The following is a 19,673-nucleotide window of genomic DNA, read 5'->3' on the forward strand; positions in this document are numbered from 1 at the left end:
GTTTACGCCACATACTTGGATGAGTTTGATTGCGCCCACTTCCTACTCTTGATCACTTGGGATTGAGATGCAGGTGTTAGCCACGTTACTAAACAATAAAGGCTTCTACGCCATTGTAGCGATAAACAAAGAACACTGTTGTGAATTGGACCAACGAATACTCTCTCCAGAGAGGAATTGGGAATTTAGTCGGAACATGCTCACGGAGTCGCGTTCCGCCTGCACCACGTCTTTAGTCGCAAGATTGATTCGTTGCTGCGCTAGCTCATCCTCTTGACGCTATCCTCTACCAACGATATGCTATGCCTGGTGAGGGGAACCCTTCCGCTTCGCTTACGGATCCTGTCCCCTGCAACATCTCGCTGTTCAGAGGCAGCATGTTTGATATAAGAAACACACACGAGACATTACATACACTCTCCTGCCTTTTCTTACATGAGGCTTTGCTATTTCTGCCTTCAAATAACAATTGAATATCTCTCGCCTACTGCTATCTATGTTAAGAGATGAATTCCAAGACAAAGGATTCGGGGCCATCGGAGAAGATGGAATTCCCTATGGAAAGATCTCACTCCATGGCGGACGCTGAACGGGTGACAACCAAGAACACTGATGCGGTCGAGCTCGCCAACCTCGGCTACAAGGACGAACTCCAACGACGTTTCTCGCTACCATCTCTTCTTGGTCTCTGCCTTTGCTTGATGGGGACGTGGGAGGCTTGTTCAGCCTCCATCGCCGCGGCTTTGACGAGCGGCGGTGCGCCATGCCTCTGGTATAACTTGTAAGATTAAGTCTTGGGTAGCATTGACTGTCAGTCTACTCACAACCGTGGCAGTATTCTCTCCTTTCTATTTACCCTCGCGATTGGCGCCTCTCTTGCCGAAATCGCCTCAATATATCCGACGTCTGGTGGTAAGTACTCTAATAAAGCGCTTCACGCAACCCGTTCGCGCCTTGGAACCGAGAAGAGACTTAAGACATATTTAGGCCAGTATCATTGGGTCACAGCATTATCTCCCGACCGTGGTAGAAAGACAGCTTCGTGGCTCACAGGGTGGATATCTATTGGCGGCCAGGTTGTTTTACTTGCATCGGCTGGCTTTTATTCGAGCTTCATGGTCCAGGGTCTCATCTCCCTCGGCAATCCATCCTATCACCCAGAGCGATGGCACGCCACTCTCATCTACATTGGCATTTTGATCTATTGTGCAATGTTGAACATTATCGGCGAGAGGGTGCTCCCGACGGCGAACTTTATCTCCGGTATGCTCACCACGCCTCCCCTCCTTTCTTCCCTTGGCTAGACAGGCTCTAACAACACCAGGCGCCCTCCATATCTTTGGATTCCTTGCCGTCCTAATCGCACTCGGTGTCACGTCCAAGAAAAACACTTCTGAATACGTCTTCACTACGACCTTCAATAATACGAATTGGAATGATGGCGTTGCTTGGATTGTCGGCATGATCAGCTCTATATATCCATTCTTAGGGTACGATGGTGCTTGCCATCTGGCTGAAGAACTACCGCATCCTCGCCGCAATGTACCACTCGCGATGATTGGAAGCATCGCCATCAACGGTGCTATGGGCGTTGGCTATGTCACAATGTTGCTGTTCTCAGCGGGATCGCTTGACCGCATCCTGGCTACACCCTACAGACTTCCCTTCATCCAGATCTACTACGATGCGACTCATTCAGTCGTCGGCACTACATTCATGGTCCTGGTATCGGCTTTGACAGCAATTGCTGCCGCTGCTGCAGGCATGACTTCTGCTTCTCGAACTTTGTGGTCCTTTGCGCGCGATGACGCTACTCCCTTCCACTCATGGATCGGGCATATCCAACCTAAGCTCAAGATTCCAGTCAATGCAGTTCTTGTGGTTTTTGTGCTCGATTTGCTGCTTGGTTTGCTGTACTTGGTCAACCCCACAGCGTCCAACGCCATCTTGTCCATGTCCGCTACGGGAATGTACCTTTCCTACTTAATGCCTGTTGCATGCATGCTGATTTGGGGCCGAAGCAAGCTGCAACCATCAGATTATGGCCCTTTCAAGTTGGGAAAGGTTCTAGGAATTTTCTTGAACTTGGCTGCCATTATTTGGATGGTGTTTTCTATCATCTTTAGTCTATTCCCGGGTTCTTTGCCTGTAACGTCCGAGAATATGAACTACTCAGTGGCTGTTATGTCTGGTTGGATTATACTTGGAGCTGTCCACTTTGCCCTTATTGGTAGGAAGAAGTTCAAGATGCCGGTTGTAGCAGCCACCGTCGTGGAGGGAATGGAAGTCAAGTGACAGAATCGGAAGACCTGGTTCGTTTGGAATCAGGAGGGGAGACTGCGTGGCTTCCCTCAGGTTTGTGTGATTTGCTTTCTGGGCTGTACGAAGTTCTGCTGCATGTTTTGACTGCTAGGAGCCATGTCTTTGTTGTAGCTATTAATTTACGTTTCCATTATGACCTGAAATCCGCTTCTCGTCTTCTGCTCGTTTGCCTTTTAGTAAATATTTACATCCCATCGAGACGGTACTGGGGAAACTCCCCCAATGATGAGTCCCAGGATGTGAGGATTCCCCCAGACTATCACCCCTTCACAAATCTAGCTGCGACTCTGTGTGTTAAATCGTGGCAAACGGAGTACTCACCCTGGAGTAACGGCGATTCTCTAATTGGTTGCCCCGTATTCTCTTTCAGCCCATGGGCCTTTCCGAGCTAACCAGGGTAGGAATGGCCTTTCAACGGAACGCCAGCGGAAGGGTGCGGCTAGTCACTGACCGTTCCGAATCACGGAGGATCCAGGCACTGCATTTCCTATGTCTGGGACAGATTACTACCGTCAAAGGTAATGGCCCCCGAGGGTTGTATCCAGGAGCTAGTCTGTCAGTGTGAGTGCAGGCCGGAATGTGCAAGATGCGGCCGCAGTGTAACGTAAGTCGACCTTATGTACATCGGCGGCGTTCGAGGACACTGGTGGCAGGAGACGACACCTGTTTGGGATGCAGAAAGTACCCATGACTACATAGGGTATCATGAGAGTCGTTAGATTCCGCCGGGGAATGATCGGGAAGTTACCCAATGTTGATTTCATAGGCACGGCTGATGGTCGTTGCTTGTCATATAGGTAACATTAGATAAGGTTCTGCGTGAGGATTTCCTGAAGTCTCCGACCACCTACATTAAGAGTATTTGAGTAATGGCGAGTATACGGGCTTTGATCGGAAAGAAGCCGGTATGCCGGGGATTCAGAGCCCTTGGTTTCAGCGATCGGGGCATAATCGGGAACATACTGCGTGCCAGTAGTCGAAAGCCAAAGCCCCTGAGAGCTATTTGAAGCTTCGAGAGCATGACTATACAGACTCCCTTCTCGTAAAACTGCAGAAAGGCCTTATTGTCTGTATCTTCGTCCTGTCCCACTGCTTGAACTGTGAATATTCTAGACTTGAACCACCAACACGCCGAAACAGCAATGTCCACTCAAAGCGGCTGGCGCGCACTTGACATGGCTGTTATTGGAGGGGGAATTGGAGGTCAAGCAGTTGCTACCTCTCTTCGTCGCCAAGGCCACAAGGTCACCATTTACGAACGCGCTGATTTTGCCGGCGAGGTTGGAGCCTCCATCTCATGTGCTGCTAATGGTACTCGCTGGCTGGAGGAATGGAAAGTCAATATTGAGATTGGTGATCCAGTTATTCTTAGAAAGTTAATCAGTCGTGACTGGAAGACTGGTGAGCCCATTAGCGTCTATGATCTCAAGGATTATAAAGAACGATGGGGCTATGTAGGTGATACCCTGACTTTGAACCTCGATCTGGAATAGGAATGCTGACAGCGATACCTAGGTCTACTACATGTTCCATCGCCAGTACATGCATCGCATGTTGATGGATAGTGCCATTGGTGAAGGCGAAGGCCCCCCTGCCCAGCTTATTGTGAACCATCAGGTGAGTTATCAGATACAGTATTGTCAGATGTTACAGCCATGTCACTAACCACTGTCCTTTATTCTAGGCTACTGATGTAGATGTGGAGAGTGGAGAAGTCACCTTTACAAATGGCAAAAAGGTAAAACACGATGTAGTCATTGGAGCCGATGGGATTGGATCCACCCTTCGAAGTGTTTTTGGCATCAAGCCCGATCGCAAACCGGCGACTTGCACCTGTCTACATACCAATGTTGACACTGCAAAGGCTGTAGAGCTCGGCTTAGTTGACTACTCCCAGAACAGCGCTCTGGAGTATTGGGGAGGTTACAACACTCATTTCAAGATCGTTCTATCTCCTTGCAACGGAGGCAAACTCCTGTCTTACTATTGCTTCTTCCCACGCGAAGCTGGCGACCTCAAGGCACAGACCTGGGATCAAGAGGCAACCCTAGACGAGCTTCTCGACCCATACCCCGATTTGGACCGGTCGGTCTTCAAGCACCTTGAGATTGGGTACGAGATCCGCCCCTGGAGATTGTGGCTTCATGAGCCTTACGATCACTGGACGGAGGGGGTTGCCTGCATTATGGGGGATGCTGCTCATCCGGTAAGTCGTGATGTTCTTCTGTCTCTACGCTTCATGCACTGACAGAGATGAAAGATGATGCCGGATCAAAGTCAGGGTGCTTGCCAGGCCATCGAAGATGCTGCCGCTATTGGTCTTGTTTTCAGCAAGAAGCACTTTAACGGCGATATTCGCGAGTCTCTCAAAGTCTTTGAGGAAGTTCGCAAGCCAAGGGCTACCAAGGTTCAGGCTGCATCGGCAAGGGCCCGGGAGAACATCAACGAGCGGATTGGTGAGAGATCTAGAGCTGATAATGTATGCAGATGCTGACAATTGCGGACAGGCTTTTCTAGCAACACAAACACCAAGGTGTACAACGTTGCAACTGAAGATGGTAAATTGACAATTGATGAGATGAACATGTAAGTTGTACTTGAAATCGGAAGTGGACTGGTTTTTACTGACTCTCTGAAGGTATAATATGCAGAACCATGTTGCGAATGTATTTAATGAGCGAAGGCTTAAGGAAAACATTAAGTCTAAAGAGCCAAAGGAGGAAGACCATAAGTTCACACTAGGCAGAGACACGCTTTCCCTGGCTCAGCATAACAGTGTTTCAGCATCTTAGGTTATATGACTGTTGTTTTGTAACACTCTTATAGCACCCACGGCATAAGCATGATCATACAGGCTCCACAATGCTAGTCGCAGCTGGGTACAGCCACTGCCTCAGCTGCCTAAATCCTTCACGGCGCTAAACCAAAATCTTGCGGGATAACGGTCTTTTGAAAGTTACCGAATGTCCAAACCACCATAATTGATCCGACGGACTATTTACTACTTTCCTCAAGCTTACATCCTAAAGGACTATCTGTAGTACCCGTTCTATATAAGCCACCCAATTGTCCTGAAATTGTAGCAAGAGAAGGACTTAGTCGAGTACTTTATCCACAGACTCAGAAACCCTCCTCTTTCCAAGACGCCAGTTAACGCAACTTCCCCTTAATTACCATAAGCAATATGTCGACTACTGACAGCAAAACTTTCAATTTTTATAATTTCTTCTTTAAATGGATTGATCCCATTATTGCTCTCGGAGGAGCATATCTCAACTTCATTGATCCAATTGGCGCAGTGACCTCAATGGCACCCAACTCAAAATACGACCCGGATCAAGTCTTTCTCTTCCATCAGAGCGGCGGTCTTGCATTAGCTGTTGCTTTTCTGTCCGCTACTATTCCTCGATGTTCGAAAGATATTACGGTATGGAGAATTTTGCAGTTTTCACTGCTGCTGTCCGACCTGGCGGGCATTAGCGGAGTGGGTTTTGCCATGGCCCGCCAAGGGAGACTTGGAGGAATCTGGACTTCAGATGATTGGGGTTGTGGTGGATCGTATGTCTTCCTGACCTTAGTGAGACTGCACTTTCTGGTATTTAGCCATGGAATTACTGGCATAAGCGACAGTCCGGTAGTTAAAAAGCAGAGCTAGACGTGCCCGACAATGAGGGGTTTTAAACAATGTTGGAAAATAAGATCCCTGTCCCGAGATTTGACTACAGTAGGAGCTGTCATAGATGCGACAAATTAGGTAAAGCGCAAACTAAGAATCCGGTATCTTAGTGGATCGTAGATAGTAGTATATACATGGCGCTTATTATGACTCTTATGGAACTCCCCCTTAAACATATGACGACTAGGAACTACTGACATAAGCATAGTGGCTTTGTTCTCCCATTCTCAAAGACATCACTGGTATGCCAGAGTCTCTATATAGCCAGATAGTTCCATTACAGGTAAAAAGAGAAAGATCTGTATTTCTTAGCCCCTATTTTAATCTTTAAAACAAGCAGTACGCAACAACACTTGTCGATCGCTCACAATGGGTAAATCTGTTATGATTAGTATCTTGGAGTGCGACAACCACATTGATCCTGACAGGTCAACGTGGGGTGGCTATGGCCCTCTTGTTTCCAAATGGCTGAGGTCGAACCATCATTTGCGGGAACCCGCGGAAAAACGTGTCTGGGATGTGAGGAATACCATGGACTATCCAAAGTCAGGAAGTTACGACTTAATCATAATTACTGGTTCACTTGAGCCATGGCCATTGGAACTAAATTGCTGAAAGGCACACACTGACGACTTTGAACTTAGCGCAAACCCAGAAGGTCAGGAACCCTGGTTGGTGAAGCTTCGAGAGTATATTAACAAAGGAGTCGAAACAACACCTACCAAAAAGTTTGTCGGCTTTTGCTTCGGCCACCAGATTTTGGTTTTGGCTCACGGGCTATGGGTTGAATGCAGTGATTCGGGATACGAATTGTCTGCAACAACTATCCAGCTATCGGATACAGGGGAAGGTCTGTTCAAACAAGACACTATTGTACGTTCAAACTGAAAATTGTTTCCTTTAAATGCAGGGACTTATGTGAACATAGTGTTTAAATGAGGGTCACCAGTTTCAAGTTAAAGACCAGGACCTGGGACAACTTCAGAATCTCGGGTCGACGGATCATACTCATGTACAAGGTCTCTTTCTTCCAAAACGTCTTTGGTCACTGCAAGCACACCCTGAATTTAATGCCACAGCATTGGATCAGATATTGGAGTTTGTTAAACCGAAATTATCTGATAAGGAATATCAGAGTGCAAAAGAGAGAAATACAGGCAATGTCGAGCAGCAAGTCGCATTAAATTCATTGGTCAACTTCATCTTAGAATAGAGACAAAGATGCTAGCATATTAAAACTCAACCTCAAGCATTTGTTTAACTCTGAAGCACTAGGTTATATGTAAGAGACTCGTCGATGTCTTCTAGAACTTGGGATATTAATAACAATCATTCTCAGCCTACCTCTGCGACTTGGCTTATATTTCGAGAGGCAGACTCTGGCGTTCTGAAAGGAGTTATCCTAGACGTTTTAAATAGTACTAAGGCGAAAAGGCCAAAGGCAATAGAAAATATTCCAGTGATTGGGAAAGTCTAAGTATAATGCATCTCCTTCATTCTGTTTTACTTCTTCCGCCATCTTCGCGACAGAACAAAGTCTCATGGCTAGGTAAACTTGCATCGATGTCTAGAAGCCAGAAATATAGTGTCGAGGAGCTGATTAATATCTTGGAACCTTAAATCGATAACTCAAAGATATCTCAAGAGGTGAAAAATAGTGTTAATTACAGCAGTAATTTTAAGCAATTAGGATATATAGTCTGGTATTGCATATCTGTACTATATATAACATTCCAGGATTATGAGTTCTAGACTGGTCTTTATCGCACCAGTCGCATCTGCAATTCAGTAATCATTCCAGACAAACATATATCCCTGTCAGTCTTAAACATACCCCCACACTACGACGCTTTTGGGAGCATAGAGCACGATATCGTATTTCTACCAGATGCCTTACCATCAAGCCGCGTTTAACAGCAGTTAGAAGGAGGGGTTTCTACAGAGTAGTGGCGTCTCTGAGAGACATACCTGAACTACTAGTTTCAAGTCAGCTAACCACAAAATGCCAAAGCAATAGTTCCTAATTGAGCATCCAATCATCCTTCCATGCTAGTCCCAACACCAGCCGAAGCCGGTGCTGCTATCAGAATTCTATAGTGGGGCCAGTGCTTCATCCTGTGTGAGTAATGGGACGAACACATATCGAATTACGCTATCTCACGTTAATAATCATCTGTGATGCATCAATAAAAGGCTTGTGACGCCAAACAAGTCAATTGAGATACTAGTTTCCAATTAGTACGGAATTTTATGTCCGTGATCCCATGCGGGCTAAGGCCATGAGGGGTCTCGTCTTTTTAGTTTGTGATATGTCAGACAGTATTCCAATTCGGTCAAGTTGCTAACCCACTTCGCTGTGATCCAGCTAGCCACTCCGCAAGTAATATTTCGATTGGTGGGTACCATTGGAGATTCGCCATAGCATTGCTAGTTCAGCCACTTTTCTCAATTGAGCTTTCTTGTCCTGTACCTTTGCACTGAAAAAGCATCTTTCAGCTAGCCACATAATCCAGTTACTCTGCATCTTTGGGCGTCTGCAGCACCCTATAATAATGAGCACCTGATAGCTCATCGTAATGTGCGATTATGCTCAACACTCCAATCATCAGTGGCTTCTCTTCCTGTGATCGTTTGCTGACTTCTCCCTTCCTTGTCCCTTCGCGATTCTCTTTCCTTTCAATGGAGCGTCCTAGGCCCGTACGCCCCAACGCAATGGAACGTGTCAAGCCTTTGGCTCCCAAGCTCATGATCAACATTCATCCTGAATGGGTGAAGAAACTTCGAGATGATTGGAATATTTGCTGTTCATTTGGTTTCAAATCCGACTCATCAAAGGAGGAGTTTAACATTATTGCATGGGCTAGGAGTAAGTGATTTTTATATTAGGTATTGCGTTACAGGCTCGACAACTTTGAAACTCACCTTCGCTCAATTCAGCTCCTCAGAGAAATTATAATGTATCATTCGAGGATATATATGAAATTGGCGCCTACGCTGATAACGTAAAACTAGGCGGTATGTACCATATAACGCAAGTTTATGTCTTTGATCGCTCATTCTTCTGTGATAGATGAGATTGTTCCCAATACGGAGTTAGTACGAGTCAAGCTTGGTGATACCGTCTCCCTCAGTAAAGGCTGGACCATCTCGCTCGTCGAGCCCCCAGAAGATGTTGCTCCAGACGGTTTCCGGTTCCGAACTAAATCAGATGGGGATGCTTCCGCTGTCGTCATGAAATACATCCATCAGGAAATGCAGCCTGTTTACATTGCTGGGCTAGGAACCGACCCCCTGCCATCTGGGACTTACACCATTAAACCCACAGGCAATGTTTGCTTTTTCTTCCTTGGTCAACAAGAGAAGACAGCCTTTTCACTGAACAAAGTTTCCAATCCCAAGATTATACAATATGCAGGAAAACTCCCCCTGACGGTTTCTTACGATCGTGAAGGCAATTGGATAGTTGGCAATGATATTGATTTAAACCCAGGAAGTCATTGACTATCTTCCTTCAGTTGAAAGCTTCAGGGGTGATTCTGAAACCTTGAAATTCAATGAAAGAAGATATTAGATTAGAATATATAACAGAGGCTGCCTCGGTTCTAAGTTAGGTGCGATAAGTTAAATTGATGTCAATCCTGAGAAAGCAATGATTTGACAGGAGGCTCTGTGATGTGTTGGTTTTCTATTTCTATTTCAATTACGACAGGTGTCAATTCCTCCGCTAGTCGGTTCTTTGCAGGCAACCTAGAAACCTAACCACTCCTGTATTTGCTTCTTTGAGATGGGGTCTATGTAGGCGTATGCATGCTTTAGTAGTGACAAATCTTAACTGCAGATAACACATCTACCCCCTTAACTTGGATCTCCATGTCCAATTAATTAAGTCGTAACTAAGTAGTAACAAAGGCATAAAGTCACATATATAGATTATTTAAAGTCTTCATGAGATTGCATTTTGACAGCAAGGTAAAATGGCCTATGATGATAGTACTAGCTAGGTATGTCCATCTAATAGTTCGTGTAGCAGTGGATGCGCTCATGTCTCAGCTTAATTCTGCGTCCAGTTGCCGTTATAATCAAGCAGTGCCTCAGTCTTTCCGGTCATGTCAACCTGCTTGGGTTCACTAACGAACTCAGAGATCATGGTAGCGGTTTCAGTGTTGGCCTGGAACCAGACGGCTACCTTCTCGACGGGGGTTAGATCTTCAGTTCCCTTGGGAAGTGGAGCCGCTGCGCTGAAGTAGATGGGCGCAAATTTGCCATTGATCCTTTTGTAGACGACAGCAGCAGCGCCGTTAGTCTGGTTGATAAAGCGGAAACCGCCTTTCGGCGCGTTTGGATCGCTGTTGATGTTGCCATTGGTCCAGTCGGCAGGCAGAGTGTAACTCTGGCCAAACTGAATATCAGCAGTATCCGTAGATGCGTTAAAGATCACTTAAACGACTGATCAGCAACTTGATAACGTTGAGATAATCCGGTGAGTTAGCTTATTTACCTCCATTGTTGAACGCGTCCTGGCTAGCAGCGATGGCGTAAGAATTGGTCCACTGAATGGTAATATTACGAGCAATAGCTAGAGAGGAATAATGAGCGGAATTCGTAGTCAAGTTGTACAAAGATGTTGAATCTGTGTCTTACCGTGGGTTGAGGCAACAACGTTAAAGTTGACCTTTCCTCCAGCCTGAACACCAGTAGCGAAGCAGAGTTTCCAGCCCTGCTGGTTAAACTGCTTCACCTTGTCCTCGGAGACCTTGATTCTGAGAAAGTTGGTAGACATTCTGATAAGGGAAATTCAAATCAATAGGTTTGAAGGTAGGAGTGTTTGTTTAAGGCTCTGTAGTTGTTTGTTGTGATGAGTGTGGGCTGGCCATTGAAGACGACGTTGCAAGCCGGATCTTTATACTTCTCTCTGTTCTCTTTTTGATCACCAGCATTTTTCTTGTAAAGTCATACCATGATGCTTTGGGAAGCTCAGCCAGCCTTCAGCATCAGGTTGTTATGGTCTGGAACACGACTTGGGTAGTTATCTCGTGTTGCAACAACCCCGGCTAGGACATTCTGTGGCTGCCTGAATATGTAAGTCTCAGTTGATGCCAAGTAAAGTCAATAGGCGGTTAGAAGATGACTTGAGGTTGTTTTGTGCATCCGGAGTGTGATTACCTTGCTCCGCAAAGAGTTAATCGGATGGGACTAGTCTTTCTTACACTATCATTTCGTATTCTAGTAAAGCTCGTATGCAAATGCACGACTAACTTTCAACAGAACTGACCAGGACCCAATTTTGCACAAACGCCAAGAATGGGGTGGGGAATTACATATTGTCCCCACACCGCTGAATGATCTGAATCTATTTCAGTTTAGCGGTGACTTGGATCTTTAGCCGCAGTGGTTCAATTTTGGAACTAACCCGCCGAATCAGGACGGGAGAAGAAGGGAGCTAAGAACAGACAGCCTATCGGGGGCGCTTTTGCTTTTCCACTGGCTGGGAGACCGTCAGTGAGACCAAATCACTGCATGAGCTGAGCCTCCTTGGCGGTCGAGACCACTGTTCGGTCCAGAGTGCCGCGCGTAAATTCCTTGGGTTCTTGAAAGTTCTACAGTCTACGGCCCTTTGCGGCAACACGCCAGTGTGATCTATCACGATTCACTCTGTGTGACTTCCCAAGTAGTGAATCCCATTATGTAACGTGCGGGCGTGTTCTTCCAACATTCATACCTGGAGAAAATGTGATGAGCACGTTCCATCGCCACTTCTCAATCAAAATCAGGATCATAGTGAGACAGGCTCCTTTCATCCTCACCAAGCACCATGGCGCCCCCTTTGCCCCTGCCGTTCCTTGACAAAGTGGTTGTTTCGAGATTGCGGTTTCCGCTCTATAACCATCTTGAGAACCCAACTAAGGTCCATTTCAGCCTGGAAAATGTGAATATCCTCGATCACGATGGGATCATGACCAACGGCAGAAAGGGGCTTTCTCCCATTGCAATTACCAAAGAAACAGAATTCAGCATCCAGCTATCACCACAAGGTCTGGAGTTAATCGCAACCCTTACCCCACCCTTTTGTCTTACTGCAACCTTGGAGAGCGCCGATGTGTTTAAGGTTGACTTTGTGAGCCCTGCAGTGATACAGCAGTTCACCCTTATTCAGCCCAGGGTCCAGGGTCAGCCAAAATCTCTCCCTTGGGTTCTTGATGGTCAACTGAGATGGTTGCTCCGAGGTTCCAAGGAAGACCAGCCGCAGTATTATCATGATGTGTTAGTTGAGATCTACACGCTGCCAGAAACGTTGCCGCCTTACTTTGAAAAGCAAGGCATACCACTTTATCTACTGCGGCTGCCTTGGTATATTCGTACCTGGATGCGCCAAGTCGAGCAGCCTCTGGGACAGCCCGCTGTCGATTGGCCCTCGTTTGTAGTTCAAGCTTTAACATCAGGTCCTCAGCTTGAATATAAAAACTTCAACGGTGTAAGTCAGTACACAAGCTGGGACCCCGAATGGATCGGAACTGCCTTGAGGGCTGGCCAAAGCATCGTCAGTTGGCTGGACCTTTGGCTCTGGGACTTATACCATAATACTCTTCCAGGCGCAAAGCATCCGGTAGATATCTATGACCTCGCCAGCCTCTCGCAAGTTTTAATTAGTCTCGGATTGGAGTACTCTAAGGAAAGAACTGGAATGAATTACTTAACACCTTTTGGTTATATCAAGCCAACCAAATTGATCGGACGTGTTGAGGAGCCGCCCAACCCGGATAATCAAGACAGCATGTGCAACAACCCATTATATGCTGTCGGCAGCATGTACGACAAGGCCATGCTATGTGCAACAGACTCAAGCACTCGCTCATCGCTGGATTACCACCTTTTCCTCACTATACAAAAGGATGATTCCTCGTATGTACTTGACGCCGGCTGTGGACCTCAGACAGGGACAACAACTCTTCAAAGCTATCCTGCTTCTGTCATCGATACAGACGCCAGACTCTATAGCCCCCCGAGTTATCCTGGTACTACTCAAGATGTTATTCACGGACCAGGAGTCAGTGATCTGGCTATTTCACGGGTTTTCGAGAAAAGCAAAGACTCATCCGCACAAGATCCCAGGACAATTCTCGATAAGATCAAAGCCCTTCTGAGCACTGAGGGCAGATTGTGCGAGCCTTATATATCTGTTTTACCAGGAAAGTATAACATGATGGCGACATGGACTCTTCAGCCATCGAGTCATTCTGGCGCGTTGGCCACTATTACATTATTTTCGCTTTGGTCTGAGCAGTCTATTCGAAGCTTGTTTAATCGTCGCAGACGTTCTAGTTCTCTATGGGAACTCACATCAGGTGATCCCTACGACATCTTTCTTGATAAAACAATAGGTAGCCTCCGCATGTTCGCCGATGTGGACCGTCATTATATTGCCACCATCCAGACCAGACACAGCAAATCTGACTCCACTAGGTCGCTCAAAGATAAGATAAAAAATGTTCTTTCATCCTCTTTACAACCACCGTTGACCATCCCGGACTACTTTGATAGCATAGTCCAGGTATCCCCTGTGCTCAGCAAGGAAGCGACGATAACAGCCAAGGGAAGTGAAGATTTTTACGTACCTTCTCCAAAGTCCTATTGACTCGGGATTAGACCAATGTTAATGGAAAGAGGGATGTGGTTGGCTTTCATGTCCAGATTACACAGGACAAGGCGGTAAACTAGACCCCCCTTCTATACTTGCATTCCCCACTAACTATTATCCGAGATCTTGACCCTGGTAAACGTCATCCATGAAGGGAATACAGCAACATTTCAGTTTCATTGCTCGTGCTGCCGGTCAAGCAGTAGTGAAGTTGACGTTGTATAGTGGAGACTTAGCATCGGATTATCAGGAAGTAACTATAAAGGTTCCAGAATGAAATAGCCTGTATTGTACTTTATAGTCTACGCATGGCTAAGAACGCTTGAGCATTAGGGGACTTCAAACCTCTCCTTTATCATAAGAGTTCATATAGGTTCTATCCTCTTTGCACTATGTTAACAGCCCTTTGTGTTGCTTCTTCCGGTAAACTGAGAATCTCATTATCGACCCGTTGCGTCCTCGTGAAATCCCCGTTTTCGCTGCTGGTGTTAAAGATTTGTCCAAAGATAGCCTTAGCAGTGCCTGATATCTTTTCCTCCTTCATTTCCTCCCTACCTTCGCTAATTCGTCGCGCAGTAGTCTTGTACTGGATATCCCAGTCCGTAACAGTGAGTCCCATGACGCGATTGACGCTGTCAAGCATATCCCACTATAAAACCCGAAAGCTATAAATAAGTATCTTGCGATCTTTATAGTCGGCGATGAAGGGAGAGGGGCCACTCTCTGGTAGACTTGTAGAACTTGGCTACTACCTGGACATACTGCTCCTATATGCTGACTGTGATAACCTGTTTGCTATTATTACGGTATATAATCTGGCCCATCCATAGCTTTTAAAAGAGTTTATAAGAGAGGCAGTAATACGATTGCTGAGCATTCGTTCTTTGGACACGATCAAATGGTATGCACGCTTGTCATAAGGCGTTGCTGTGATGTCCTCGGCGCCGGGCAGATACTGTCGACATTTTGATCCAATGCCGTCTGCTGCAATGACCAGATCAGCCTCGACGGCGGTCCCCTTCTCCGTTGTCACAGCTGCGGTCCCATGATTCATGTAGAGGATCTTCTTTCCAAATAACAGTGAGACATTTTTGAATCCATCCAGTCCCTAGTAAAGTTCACGGTGCAGATTTGGTCGATATAGGGTCCCACGTGGGTAGTCGTATGACCATTTAATTCTTTGGCTGTGAGAGTTCGCAAACGCTGTGGCGTTATTGCCCGCTCCATTGCAATCTTCTTTATTGACTCGTACAATCCGCATGCAGCGAATATTAGGACACGATGACGCCTGCTCCAAACACTCATAACTTATGATCTGATGGCTGGGATCTGTATGTGTGGGGGGACCGGGCAGCTAAAAGTCTTCCTAAGCTGGCGCCTACGATAGTAATTCTTAAGTCGTTTGACATGTCTCAGCGAGATTGGGATTCAGATCATGGGACAGATATGTAACAAATGCAGATGTTTAATTGACAGCATATACTAAATCGGAAGGATATTTCTAACTATTAATGTTCGGTTTGACTAATCTGAGCCGTTGGGATTGAAGGTTAAGGCACTTCTGTCTTATCTTCGAGAGAAGATGCTACTTATTAGGCAGCTGTTTCGATAGCGATGTCTGTAGTTGTAGTAGTGTCTTCCTTTCTGAAGCAGGAGTCAGAATCGACGTCTGCGTCTGTTGTCGCAAAGCTTGAGAACAGGGAGCAAATCCCAGTGGATGGTCTGCGCTGCGCAGCGTTACAGGAAGGTTCATCAGCGCATGCCTTAATACAAGATACGAAATCATCCGTCCAAACATTGGCAATACCTGCGCCTCCCAAAATACCAGTGCAACACTCAAGTCCAAATTGAGCACCATCGACGGTGTATGGATTGTCAAGTTGGGCACAGGATAAAGGAGCTGCACTTGTAGTTGCAGCTGCACTTGTAGTGTCGATGGTGGTGGTAATCTCAAAGGAAGTAGTAATGTCCATTTCGGTAGATTCTTCCGCCTCTGATGTTTCAATAGTGCCTTCGGTGGTAGTTGTTTCAGAAAGATAGGAAGTTGTATCCACCGTAACCGTTGCGCTTGTCGTCAAAGTCGTTGTTCCATGTGACTCATCCAAAGAGGTAGAGGGAATTGTGGAAGAAGATTCCTCTGTCAGAGACGTAATTGTAGCGAGGCCTTCTGTAGCTAAAGAGAAGCTTCTGTTCAGCAGATATGAGTAGAAATTACTTGCAGTGCTTACAGGTTGTTATTAACGAGGGTTTGCAAGGCCCCGCAAGTTCAGACGTAGCATCCCAAAGGCTGACAAAAAGAAGATTAGACCGCATTCTAAAGGAATTTACAATCCTTATAAATGAATCAAGAGAGGTTTGAGTAGACTGAATTATTCATAGGAAACAAGAAAGGAAAATAAAAACAAAAGTGCAGTTGAGTGCAATTGAGTTTTTCATAGAATGAATGATCCCAGTCAGGGCTGAGTCAATCGTGTTGTTTTCGCGATTGTAGTTAAGTTATTTCCCGTGTTCAATAGTAGTAAATAAAGCATTGCCTAAGCCTGTGCTAGTGGTGGCTTCTGAAGATTCCGTCCAAGCGTGCAAATCAAGGGGTTCAGTTATTTCGTTATGCAAGAAGTATAATACGCTATGCTTAGTACGTTTTTGCCACAAAGGCTCGATCTTACCAGGCAACTACTTTACAAGAGATATATTGCATCTAGCGTTGGGCAATAAGAAATAACTTAGGCGACTGAACTTTTATAAATATCTATTCATACCCTGGAGCAGCTCCTAGAGTGAGGTCGTATTGCATCGACGCTTTGCCAAAGACGTTGCAGGCTCCTCTATATGATTCTTTCGAAGGTTTGCTGGCTCTAAATACAAACAAGACAATGCACGATACTACTGGCTCGGATTGTACTTACACTCACGTTGAGCCTGGCTATCAAGGCTGGGATGCTGCTCTTCCTAAGCGCCCACTTCATCGTCCTCGCGATCGTTTCTGTGGCGGCTACTGCTTCTGGTCTTTCCCTTGGCGTTGAGCCAACCTGCAACGACCCTGCAATGAGTTCAAGTGAACTTGGCTGCAACAGAGAATCTCAATTAATGCCATGCCCGTAGTATTCCTATTATTTCTCCTACTTAAGCTGATTCAATAAGTATCTCAGCTTGGCTGTTACTACTTTAACTAACCAGTTATAAGACTGCACTGAACAAGGAAGTTTAACGTATGATTCTTGTATAGGAGTGCATAAAAGCGCGGGGTTTTGAAGTTATAATTGCGCGGGAAACAGTGCCAACACCAGACCCTGACACACCCGGCATATAAGCGATATCGCTATGGAAGACATCAGAGTGATCTCCTGTTGTACAATTGGCCTCCTCCCGATCACGAAACTGGTGACGTCAGTTTGCTATTCGGAACTCTCGGGCATTCGTCAAGGTGCCAATCATCACCTTGTCTCATGTACCAGGGAATTACCAAGCGTCTATAAAACGGCGCTCACTTTACGTAGAACTCCCAATTGAATACTAAGTAACAACATCACAATGAATTTTAAATTAATACTTCTTCGACATGGCCAGAGCACTTGGAATGAAAAGAACCTTTTCACGGGCTGGGAAGACGTGGGTATAACTCAAAACGGCCGCGCTGAAGCAACTCAGGCTGGGGCGCTGTTGAAGAGACACAATCACCTACCAGACTTGAGTCATACCTCGCTACTGCGACGTGCAATCACGACAGGCAATATTGTACTCGACGCAGCAGACCGTCACTGGATTCCCGTTACGAAAAGCTGGAGACTCAATGAGCGCCACTACGGCGCATTACAAGGCCTCAATAAAAAGACCACGGCGGAGAAATACGGTGATGAGCAAGTTAAGATCTGGCGGCGCTCGTACAATATTCAGCCGCCACCAATGTCTGACGACGCCTACCAGAAACAGAACGAGTATACGCGCTTGCAGGACCAATCCATTCAAGCCCCAAGAACAGAATCATTGGAAGACGTGGTGGCACGCGTGGAACCGTATTGGAAGGAGTGCATCATTCCTAACTTGAGATCTGGCAAGACTGTGCTTGTTGCGGCTCATGGGAATTCACTTCGTGCACTGGTTAAAATCATCGATTGCTTGGGGGATGAAGAGGTTGTGGAGCTGAATATCCCTACGGGGACACCTATTGTTTATGAGTTCGATGACAGTCTGCGGCCAGTAGTAAAGGGTGGCAAGTGGCTTCAAGAGTAATAATTATTAAGAATATTAGATCATGAAATCCAATACTCCGTATACAATAACCTAAGTATAAAGAGTCTGGCGGATAAACGGGGTCAGCCCCGACTTTACAAAATCAGGGTTTCTCCAATCCGTCCAGTTGTGATTCAACAAACCCCACAGTTCATCATTATCCGGCTTCCCATAACGCGTGTAGTAGCTTCCTGCAATCACCCACATAAACCAACTAGCCTTGAGGGAGCCGACATAGCTCCTCAAGCAAGTCGAGTAGACCCCCTGCCAGGTCGTGGCATCCATCAGGTGGCCCCACTCGGTGAGCTGTACAGGAAAGACGGCTTTCGTCGCATCATCAGTGGAGTTCATACCTTGGAAGCCCTTGGTGTAGAGATGACTCTTGAGAGTTGCACAGCTGCCAACCGTCTTTTCATAGTTGTGAATCTCGAGGACAAGCTTGTCAGAGAATCCTGCAAAGGCAGCTTTGTCAAAGACCTCCTTGCCAGGTGTCAGTGCTGTTTGTGTGAAGACTGGAGTGATCCACGTGTCGTAGCCGAGGCCGGAAAGGTAGACCAGGACGTCGCCATTGGCATTGTTGATGGCCTTGGCTCCCTGCTGCACGTATTTATACCATGTCTGCCAATTGTATGTTTTGAGCAGGGCAGGGTTGTTTTCCACGTTCCGAAGCTCATTTCGAAGTGACATTGCGACAAGTCCGGTCCATTGCTTTCCCTTGTCTGCATAAGCGATCGAACTGTTGATTGTAGGACTGACTTACATGAGTTGCCATGTAGCTTAACCCGCGCAGCCAGTTGGCGATGTTGAATTGGCTATCACCCCACCAGGTATTGCCGTCTGAGCCGGAACAACACCACTTTGCTTTAGAAATGTGGTTATCTAGGAGAATATGGATGTTTTGTGTGGCCAGTTCTTCAGCAATTGCGTCAAATACCTAGGTTTCAGTTAATATAATCCGAGAGCAGATAATGTGTCTGTACCTGAAGTCGGGTTGTCTCATTGGTGAAAGATGGATTATTCTCGAGCACTTTTGCGAGAGCCAAGGTTCCATTTTCAGATCCTAGACCGTTAACAAAGGCGGTCTCGATGCTGATATCTTTACCGTCGTTGTCGTATATCTGATCAACCATTTCGATGGCATACGTGAGGCGCACAGCGTTGAAGCCGACACTCTTTATCTGGGATACAATCTGCTCAACTGAGCGGTATTGCAAACCTTCTGGAATCATGACCTCGGCAGCTCCAGGCCAATTGACGCCGGCAAAATGGACTTGTTGTCCGGAGGCATCAACGACCCAGCGGCCATCGGTGCTGAAGGGGCCGTCGGGCCAATCCGATGCATCTCTAGGATGTATCTGCGTCGCCCACAAAGGGGAGGCAAAGGCCAAAGCAGTAGATAAATAACTGAAAGGCTTCATGATGAGAAAGAATGCTTTGCTGGATAATGTTGTTGAGATAGGAATTCATAGGTAGGGCAATAGCCTGTTTTATAATCATATGCTATGAAACCAGTAAACGCTTTTTACAACTCACCTCTAAATCATTCCCTCATGCCCACATTTCTGTGTCCTATCCTTCATACACCAGCACAGGCATTGCTTCTAGCCTTTACCCTCAATCTTCACTCGAACCGATTGGTCATCTCTCCAATCCCCCGTATGTTTAAAGGGGTCAATGCGACAAACCCCATGGGGAAGGTTACTAAGGAGGCAGATGGCCAATTGGCTGTATAAGTAGTCTATGCTCAAATAGGATATAGCCCGATGCCCGATCCTCGAAGACCTTTCGGAATGTGTGCATCGCACTAAC

The 19,673-nt window shown here is 46.3% G+C and overlaps 10 protein-coding genes across 10 annotated transcripts; 7 read left to right on the forward strand and 3 right to left on the reverse strand.

Moving 5' to 3' along the window:
* Positions 1–575: 575 nt before the first annotated feature.
* FOBCDRAFT_177989 (amino acid/polyamine transporter I) lies at positions 576–2,458 on the forward strand (the record flags this gene model as incomplete). Its single annotated transcript, XM_059608541.1, has 4 exons — positions 576–781; positions 836–912; positions 988–1,263; positions 1,325–2,458. The coding sequence occupies 4 exons, from the start codon at positions 576–578 to the stop codon at positions 2,293–2,295; spliced, it is 1,530 nt and encodes a 509-aa protein (XP_059464327.1). The 3' UTR covers positions 2,296–2,458.
* Positions 2,459–3,464: 1,006 nt separating this feature from the next.
* FOBCDRAFT_130663 (putative salicylate hydroxylase) lies at positions 3,465–5,114 on the forward strand (the record flags this gene model as incomplete). The annotated part of the gene is made up of 6 exons (XM_054703617.1): positions 3,465–3,776; positions 3,838–3,939; positions 4,007–4,528; positions 4,583–4,778; positions 4,830–4,908; positions 4,961–5,114. 6 exons carry the CDS (start codon positions 3,465–3,467, stop codon positions 5,112–5,114), a joined length of 1,365 nt encoding a protein of 454 aa, XP_054559592.1.
* Positions 5,115–5,506: 392 nt separating this feature from the next.
* Positions 5,507–5,977, forward strand: FOBCDRAFT_197937 (uncharacterized protein; the record flags this gene model as incomplete). The annotated part of the gene is made up of 2 exons (XM_059608894.1): positions 5,507–5,880; positions 5,926–5,977. 2 exons carry the CDS (start codon positions 5,507–5,509, stop codon positions 5,975–5,977), a joined length of 426 nt encoding a protein of 141 aa, XP_059466881.1.
* Positions 5,978–6,367: 390 nt separating this feature from the next.
* FOBCDRAFT_197938 (uncharacterized protein) lies at positions 6,368–7,211 on the forward strand (the record flags this gene model as incomplete). The annotated part of the gene is made up of 3 exons (XM_059608895.1): positions 6,368–6,543; positions 6,643–6,871; positions 6,927–7,211. The coding sequence occupies 3 exons, from the start codon at positions 6,368–6,370 to the stop codon at positions 7,209–7,211; spliced, it is 690 nt and encodes a 229-aa protein (XP_059466882.1).
* Positions 7,212–8,710: 1,499 nt separating this feature from the next.
* Positions 8,711–9,499, forward strand: FOBCDRAFT_289398 (uncharacterized protein; the record flags this gene model as incomplete). The annotated part of the gene is made up of 3 exons (XM_054703618.1): positions 8,711–8,864; positions 8,936–9,013; positions 9,069–9,499. 3 exons carry the CDS (start codon positions 8,711–8,713, stop codon positions 9,497–9,499), a joined length of 663 nt encoding a protein of 220 aa, XP_054559593.1.
* A 432-nt stretch (positions 9,500–9,931) lies between these two features.
* Positions 9,932–10,863, reverse strand: FOBCDRAFT_216571 (uncharacterized protein). The gene is made up of 3 exons (XM_054703619.2): positions 10,640–10,863; positions 10,497–10,574; positions 9,932–10,435 (listed from the first exon to the last, which is right to left on the reverse strand). Exons 1-3 carry the CDS (start codon positions 10,776–10,778, stop codon positions 10,050–10,052), a joined length of 603 nt encoding a protein of 200 aa, XP_054559594.1. The 5' UTR covers positions 10,779–10,863; the 3' UTR covers positions 9,932–10,049.
* A 947-nt stretch (positions 10,864–11,810) lies between these two features.
* Positions 11,811–13,631, forward strand: FOBCDRAFT_197941 (uncharacterized protein; the record flags this gene model as incomplete). The annotated part of the gene is made up of 1 exon (XM_054703620.1): positions 11,811–13,631. The coding sequence occupies one exon, from the start codon at positions 11,811–11,813 to the stop codon at positions 13,629–13,631; it is 1,821 nt and encodes a 606-aa protein (XP_054559595.1).
* A 1,595-nt stretch (positions 13,632–15,226) lies between these two features.
* On the reverse strand, positions 15,227–15,947 carry FOBCDRAFT_197942 (uncharacterized protein; the record flags this gene model as incomplete). The annotated part of the gene is made up of 2 exons (XM_054703621.2): positions 15,227–15,807; positions 15,863–15,947. 2 exons carry the CDS (start codon positions 15,945–15,947, stop codon positions 15,227–15,229), a joined length of 666 nt encoding a protein of 221 aa, XP_054559596.2.
* Positions 15,948–17,165: 1,218 nt separating this feature from the next.
* FOBCDRAFT_177992 (histidine phosphatase superfamily) lies at positions 17,166–17,903 on the forward strand (the record flags this gene model as incomplete). Its single annotated transcript, XM_031175094.3, has 1 exon — positions 17,166–17,903. The coding sequence occupies one exon, from the start codon at positions 17,166–17,168 to the stop codon at positions 17,862–17,864; it is 699 nt and encodes a 232-aa protein (XP_031046227.2). The 3' UTR covers positions 17,865–17,903.
* A 31-nt stretch (positions 17,904–17,934) lies between these two features.
* FOBCDRAFT_248509 (glycoside hydrolase superfamily) lies at positions 17,935–19,304 on the reverse strand. Its single transcript, XM_059610850.1, has 4 exons — positions 18,845–19,304; positions 18,625–18,798; positions 18,218–18,482; positions 17,935–18,170 (listed from the first exon to the last, which is right to left on the reverse strand). The coding sequence occupies exons 1-4, from the start codon at positions 19,280–19,282 to the stop codon at positions 18,079–18,081; spliced, it is 969 nt and encodes a 322-aa protein (XP_059464328.1). The 5' UTR covers positions 19,283–19,304; the 3' UTR covers positions 17,935–18,078.
* Positions 19,305–19,673: the final 369 nt, after the last annotated feature.

The sequence above is a fragment of the Fusarium oxysporum genome, chromosome III (assembly GCF_013085055.1).
Source record: "Fusarium oxysporum Fo47 chromosome III, complete sequence".
In the NCBI taxonomy this organism is placed as follows: domain Eukaryota; kingdom Fungi; phylum Ascomycota; class Sordariomycetes; order Hypocreales; family Nectriaceae; genus Fusarium; species Fusarium oxysporum.

Bases quoted from the DNA above. Each gene is read 5' to 3' on its own strand.
- FOBCDRAFT_248509 (XM_059610850.1), bottom strand. From the start codon at position 19,282: ATGAAGCCTTTCAGTTATTTATCTACTGCTTTGGCCTTTGCCTCCCCT. The intron at 18,483-18,624 runs GTAAGTCAGTCC...TACAATTGGCAG, and splicing joins TAAGCTACATGGCAACTCAT to ACATGGTATAAATACGTGCA. The intron at 18,171-18,217 runs GTATGAACTCCA...TTTCCTGTACAG, and splicing joins CTACACCAAGGGCTTCCAAG to CTCACCGAGTGGGGCCACCT.
- FOBCDRAFT_216571 (XM_054703619.2), bottom strand. From the start codon at position 10,778: ATGTCTACCAACTTTCTCAGAATCAAGGTCTCCGAGGACAAGGTGAAG. The intron at 10,575-10,639 runs GTAAGACACAGA...ATTCCTCTCTAG, and splicing joins CGTTGTTGCCTCAACCCACG to CTATTGCTCGTAATATTACC. The intron at 10,436-10,496 runs GTAAATAAGCTA...CAGTCGTTTAAG, and splicing joins GGACGCGTTCAACAATGGAG to TGATCTTTAACGCATCTACG.